Below are 6,370 nucleotides of genomic sequence, written 5' to 3'. Positions count from 1 at the left end.
AATATTCATGGAGGATCAGCGACTCTCCATCCTGGCAGAGGAGCTGGAAAGCTAAAACGGTTCTTTAAAAGATCAAATTTTCCATGTGAATCAATTGCTCCGCGCACGGCGCAGGCGACGCCGCGGCCGAGCCCGGCCCTTTGGGGCCGAAAACAGCCCCCCCCCCACCCCACCCCCCCACCCCCGCAGCTCGGGGAAGGGGGGTCGGGGGGGGTGGGGGAGATGCTCCCGCCCCGCTTCACCTCAACGGCCAGCCGGCGCCCCCCCGCCCCCGACGGCTGCCGGGGCGCAGCGCGGAGCCGCGGTAAAGCGCGGAGAGCGGCCAGGCACACCCCCCCCCCCCCCCCCCCCCCCCCCCCGCGGATCCGTCCTGCCGAGCCGCCTGTCCCTTCTCCCGGCAGCCTGTTGACAATCCTCGGAATTACCGGGACCGGCTCCGAGGGGGCATTTCGAAGCCTAAAAGGTGGTTGTTGCACAATGCAAAACGCCACTACTCGTGTTACCTCTGAAACAGACATTTATTGGAGTGAACATACCTTTTAACATATTCTCTCTTTTTTTTTTGTCAAGATAAATTTGTGCAGTAGGTGTAAACTTAGTAGAAGTGCTGCTTGTGAATTATATGCTAACAAGGAAATCAGGAGGAAAAACTCTCGAAAAGTCTTTATAACTAATGTCGGCATGCCTTAAATTAAATCTGAATTAAAATTTCCCGTTTGTAAACTTTTGGATGTAAACTTTGTAAGTAGGTCTACGCTATAGTACGTGCTTTTTGGACATGGAATTAAATAACTTTCACGACATTGATCCTTAAAGTCGCAGCCAGGAGAAATTCTTCAGAACAGCAATGAGCAAAGTCTGTCGTTGAACTGAGCAAACCGAACTTTAAATCCTCGTTTCCGTTGTTTTATTTTTTTTTAAAAAAAAAAAAAAGTTTTATATTTAAATTTAAACTCTCGCAAGTCTCTTTTCAGTGTCGCTGACTCTTCAAGCGTTAGAAAGTCCTTCGCCCTCGGCGGGCCTGTTAGGAACAAAACATTTTGCTTCCTGATTTGGGAAAGGCCAGAAACTCTTTGTTTGAGTCATGGTGGGCCAAATTGGAGAGCTGCCCCTTGAGCACGTTGGCGCCGTTCCCCACCGCGCGTCCCAAGGCGCCCGTTTCCAGAATGGCTCCTTTGGTGGTAGCCCAGGAAACTGTCGTGTTGCTCAGGGCTTGGTTCAAAGTACTGTGCCTGAACAGGGGGTCGTGAAACACCCCGTCCACCCAGTTCCTGAGGTTGGTGACCGGCGAATCCTGGTGCCTGTCGATGACACTGAGCGGCGCGGAGACGGCGGCGGCGGCCGAGCCCCCCGGCCGTTTCAGCATGCAGGAGGGGTACTCGGCCTGGTTGAGGGAGGTGGCGGTGTGCGCCAGGGACCAAATCCGGGGCTTGGCCTCCAGCAGCTGCTGCCCCTGCTGGAAGCACATTTTGGACTCGCAGCCGCGCTGCCGGGGGCCGAGCAGGTCGGGGCCGCACTCCTCCGCCGCCGATTTCAGGCAGCTCCGCGCCCGCTCCGCCGCCTCCTCCTCCTCCTCCTCTCCTCCTCGGCGTAGCAGCGGCGGCGGCCGGCGGCGGCAGCTTGGCGGGGGGCTCGGCGGCCGCGGCGGGTGGCTGCCGCCGGGGAGCGGGTGCGGGTGCGGGAGCGGGTGCGGGAAGGGCCGCCGCAGCTCGCACTCCGAGCTCTCCGACTCGGCGGCGTCCAAGTCCTCCAGATCGCTGAGCTCCAGCTCCTTCTCCTCCTTGCCCGGGGGCTCTGCGGGGTGGGGGGGGCGGGGAAGGACAGCAAAAACAAGACACACGGTCACTGGCGTCGCCGCGCTCCCCGCGGCCGCCCCGACCAGCCGGGCCCGCCCCTGGCGGCCGAGCCCCCGCCGAACCGCTAAGCGCCTGTTTTTAGCAGGGTACCCTCGGCTTTCCCGCTCTTCATCGCCTCTTCCTGCGAACCCTCCTCCTCCTCCTCCTCCTCTTCCTCGTAGGGCCGCTTCTCGTCCGAGCACTTGTTCCGCGGGGGCCAGGTCATCTTGTTCTCCTTCTTGAGCCGCCGGCGGGCGTTGGCGAACCAGGTGGAGACCTGGGTGAGGGTCATCTTGGTGATGATGGCCAGCATGATCTTCTCGCCCTTGGTGGGGTAGGGGTTCTTGCGGTGCTCCTGCAGCCAGGCCTTCAGCGTGCTAGTCGTCTCCCGGGTGGCGTTTTTCCTCCGCGTCCCGCCGTCCATCGTGCCGTACCTGCGGGCACAGCGGGGGACCCGCAGGGTGACACCACGGCGCCCTCGCCCCCCGCGGACCTGCCCGACGCGGGATCCCGGGGCCCCGGCACCGGCTGCTCGCCTGCGGCAACCCCCCGGGGGGTGGGGGTGGGGGGTGGGGCTGGCTGGACCAGGGAAGGGGGGGGGGGAGAACGGCGAGGAGAGCTCAGCTTCAAGGGGGCGACCTGCCTCGAGAATTCGGGCCGAGGAAGAAAGGAGGGAGGGAGGGTTCAGCTAGCAGCAGCACCGGGCGATGCGGATCCCCGCTGTGCCGTGGCGGCGGCAAGAGGGAGGGAAGCGCCTGCCTTTATTCACGATACAGGCAATGTCAACATTTCGGGCAGCAGGGAAATCCCAGCACAGAAATCCCACTTTCCTGTTGTTTGGTCGGATACATCGCGGTGACCCAGGGTATGACTGTTAATAGAAATATATTTCCTCTTTTTTTTCCCCCTCCTCTTTTATTAGTAATCTCTCCTACCCTTTTGTTCCTGAAATTGTAGAAAGCTAACGCAGATGACACCGGGGCTGCGACTTAATATTTAATGCACATCCTCCAGGAAAGGTCATCGGCCCTCCAAAGGGTGTGCAAGTGGGGTTCGGCGCTGGTTTAAAACTAATAAACACGCCAGCCGTGCCCAGGCGCCTCAGCCTCACTCCGCGCAGCGAAAGCTCATCACCCACCCCCCTACCCGCCCCCCCCCCCCCCCCCCCCCCCGCCCGTCCGGGGCGGGAGGGGGCAGAGGACCCCCGTGTGCCTGCGGGAGGGAGACGTTCGTTTCGGTGGGGAAGGGGAGGCGGCACCGCCGGGGCCGGGAGGGAGATGCTGGGAGGCGAGGGGCAGGTCCTCGGGCTGGGAAACGGGGGGGTGGGTGGGGGGGTGGGGTGCAGCGAGCGGGTCCGGGGGGGGGGGGGTTGCCGGGCGCTTACCTGTCGTACTGGTACTGGCTGAGGGTGTGATCGTAGGGGTAGTAGGCAGCCGCCGGGGCGATGCCCGCATGCGCAGAGCCGCTCCCGTCCTTCGCCTCCAAACTGTTCTGCAAGAGACACCGCGCCGCCGCCCTCAGCCCCCGCCCGGCTCCCGGGGGGGGTGGGGGCGCGACCGACCCTCCCGGAGGCCCCTCGGCCGGCGGGATCAATCGAGACCTTAACTCGCGCTGTTACCGTGCTGGGGCGGGGGGGGGGGGGAAGAAAAAAGGAAAAAAAAAAAATCGGCTGGCTGGGGAGAGCGCATCATTTTAGGCGTGCCGGGGTCCGGGGCGCCCCAAACTACCCGCCTGGCCGCGATCTACCGCGACTTTTAATGGCATGACCGTGAGAACGGCGCGGGCTCGGATACGGAATGGCCGCGGGGCTGGACGCGCCGGCCGCCGATCGCGGGGGAGCGCCGGAGGGGAGGTGGGTGGGTGGTGAAAGGGGGGGGGGGGGGGGAAGAGAAGTGCCCGAGGCTGCCCTCGCCGCGGCGGGGTCCCGCCGACCGGCCACCGCCCCCCGGGGGAGCGCGGGGGGCGGGCGGGAGCATCTCCCCCCCCCCGGGGCGGCTTACCAAGGAGTAGAAGGCGGGGGCCTCGGTGCCGTAGGTCACGTAGTTTCCATAGCCCTGGGGGCCGGCGTAGGGGCCGCCGTAGACCCCCAGGGCGGCGGCGGAGTGAGTTCGTGTCGGGCGGTGGCGAGCAGGCGGCTCTCGTACACCGGGCAATACACGGGGGTCTGGGCGGAGGCGGCCGCCCCCGTCTCGGCCAGCGTCCGGCCGCTGGACTCGCAGCAGGTCGTCAGGGAGTTGGTGCTCATCAGGAACTGCGGGGGGGACGGGGGGAGAGAGCGGCGCTGAGGGCGGCGGGGGGGACGACGGGGGACTTCCTAAACTGTCCCCAAGTTTGGTGGTTTTAGGTTGGGTGGGGTTTTTGTTTGGTTTTGATTTTTTTTTTTTTTTTTCAAATTCAAATCAGGTCGCAGCTTTAGGGTGTCCCCCCCCCTCCCTCCCCTTCCGTATTTTACTTCAGTTGGGGTAAAAACGCTCTGGAGAAACGCAGAGGTGCAAGTATTTTATAATTATTTTTCTTTTAAAACCCCCACCGCAACAACCGACCGCCCCGTGACTGTGGGCGTTTGATCTGCTGGAAGTCATTGCTGCAACACTTTGCATTTAAAAACTAACTTTTCGGGTGTGTTCTCACAAGACTGGGTTTACACCGGTTTCCTCCTCTTGCGCCACAATGCTTCCCATCTGCGGTTTTTAAACCTTTTTTCTAAATCACTCATGCATATTTATTTTGACTGCAGATTTGTAGCAGCCACGCACGCATCTGTTATTAACCTGCTGGTTTAGAATATCCCATTATGTTGCTGCGGTCCGGACCGCGGTACTTTCGTGTTTAATTGGTAAACTGTGAATTTAATAGGGAAAGAGGAAAAAAAAAAAAAAAAAAAAAAAGCGCTGCGGAGGGAGAAAGCGGATGGGGGTTGGGGGGGTGTCTCTAGCTCCCCTTCTCACCTCCCTCATCTCTGTAATCCTCCCCCACGCGTCATTATCACCCCCCAACACCCTAAATCCCGCGTGTTCTTTCCCGTTTTAAAATATGCTGCGCGAGATATCACTGGAGCATCTCGGAGGGATGCGGGGCCAGCAGCCGGCTGGCCGCTCCCGCACGCTAGGAAGGATCGCTGCCGCTCTCAGCCCTGCACACAATCAATAAGGAAGGAAATTCAATCAATGAACGTTGGTAGGCGAAAAGTCTTACCTGGGGTGCAGAGGAGTAAGGGTAGCCAAACTGAGGATATGACATGGTACAGAGGCTCCCAGTTATCTAGAAACAAGGCGAGACGTCTGATCTGCACGGTATTGCAGCCTGGCTCTGCTCTATTGTACCAATTGATTGGTAACCACAGGTCCCTAGATGCTTATAGGACGAAGCAGAAAACCACATTTAATTTATTTACATGAAATCTTAAACTTTCTGTTGTTTGTTTTTTTTTTTTTTTTTTAACCAAAGACAAGAAAAAAAAAATGTATACTGATTTTAGCACCTTCCCCTCTACCGCTACGAAACAGAAATAATTGTTACATGTGGGCTCCAGGGCTGGCAAACGTGATGGCAAGAATACATACTTTGCACCCACAGAAAAATAAAGGCCGGGGGGGGGGGGGGGGGGGGGGAGGGCGAGAGAAGTGATAGAAATACATCAGTTCAGAAGCACGTTGTTTTAAAAAAGCCGAGCCTCTGACGTCACGCGAACGCTATTCAAATTAACCTGCCTGTAAGTTTAACATTCATTTTCGGGACCCTTTCGCCTTGGGAAAACAGCATCCCCCTGAGCCCGCCTAAGAGGAGCCAAAGTTTGGAAAGCTCTCCGGCAGCCTGCAACATTTCTGTACGTTCCTGCGGGGAAGGGAAGGAAATGAATGGTTTTATCTGAAGGATCAATGTTGTATCAGCTAAGATTTCCCCCCACCCTCTTTAGTCACTGAAGGGCTGGTAAGCACTTTTAATTAGAAATTAATTAATGAGCAGCTGCTTCTTCCCACCCCACAGTAATAATTAGTCTCAATTACAAACAAGACATATGAAGGGACACACGACTGAGTCTTCATTTAAGATTTAATCAACAGTTAAAATTAGCGCTAAGGCTGACAATAAAGCACATGACATGCGATCCTGCTTTTCTTTTCGGCCTTTATTCCAGACGTGTGATTACAGGTAGAAAAACCTACAAGCGTATTCCCGGGAATGATTGAAAGGACGTGACTTTTCACGTTAAACCGACTTTGATCCCATGGCGAACCTCCGCTGGAAAAGCCAGCCTATGCTCCCAGCTGCGCACAGCTGGGGGTGGGGTGGGGTGTAAAAGCGGAGAGGGGGGGTGTGTGGGAATTAGAGAAGAGGGGTGCAACCGAAAAACCGCGGGACCCCCAAATGAAGGAGGGCCTGGGAGGGAGGTTCTTCTCCATCACCCCCTTCTCCCCACCGCTGCCCTCAGCAACCCTACCCTCTGGGGGCTGGAGGACACCCCCCCCCCTCCAAGCAGGCAGCATCCCCCTCTTTTTCACTCTCAGGCTCCGTGCTGCCTCCCGGAGGTAGCG

At 58.4% G+C, this 6,370-nt stretch overlaps 1 protein-coding gene across 1 annotated transcript; it reads right to left on the bottom strand.

Annotated features, from left to right (window-relative positions):
* Positions 1-1,024: 1,024 nt before the first annotated feature.
* Positions 1,025-5,075, bottom strand: IRX4 (iroquois homeobox 4). Its single transcript, XM_086469449.1, is given in 6 exon segments — positions 1,025-1,794; positions 1,947-2,269; positions 3,220-3,326; positions 3,836-3,939; positions 3,942-4,086; positions 5,031-5,075. Coding segments are annotated over 6 exon segments (1,494 nt in total).
* Positions 5,076-6,370: the final 1,295 nt, after the last annotated feature.

This window comes from Leptosomus discolor, chromosome 8 (genome assembly GCF_034619465.1).
Source record: "Leptosomus discolor isolate bLepDis1 chromosome 8, bLepDis1.hap2, whole genome shotgun sequence".
Classification (NCBI taxonomy): Eukaryota; Metazoa; Chordata; class Aves; order Leptosomiformes; family Leptosomidae; genus Leptosomus; species Leptosomus discolor.
The sequence above is the reverse complement of the archived record's forward strand: the minus strand, read 5'-3'. Positions and strand labels throughout refer to the sequence as shown.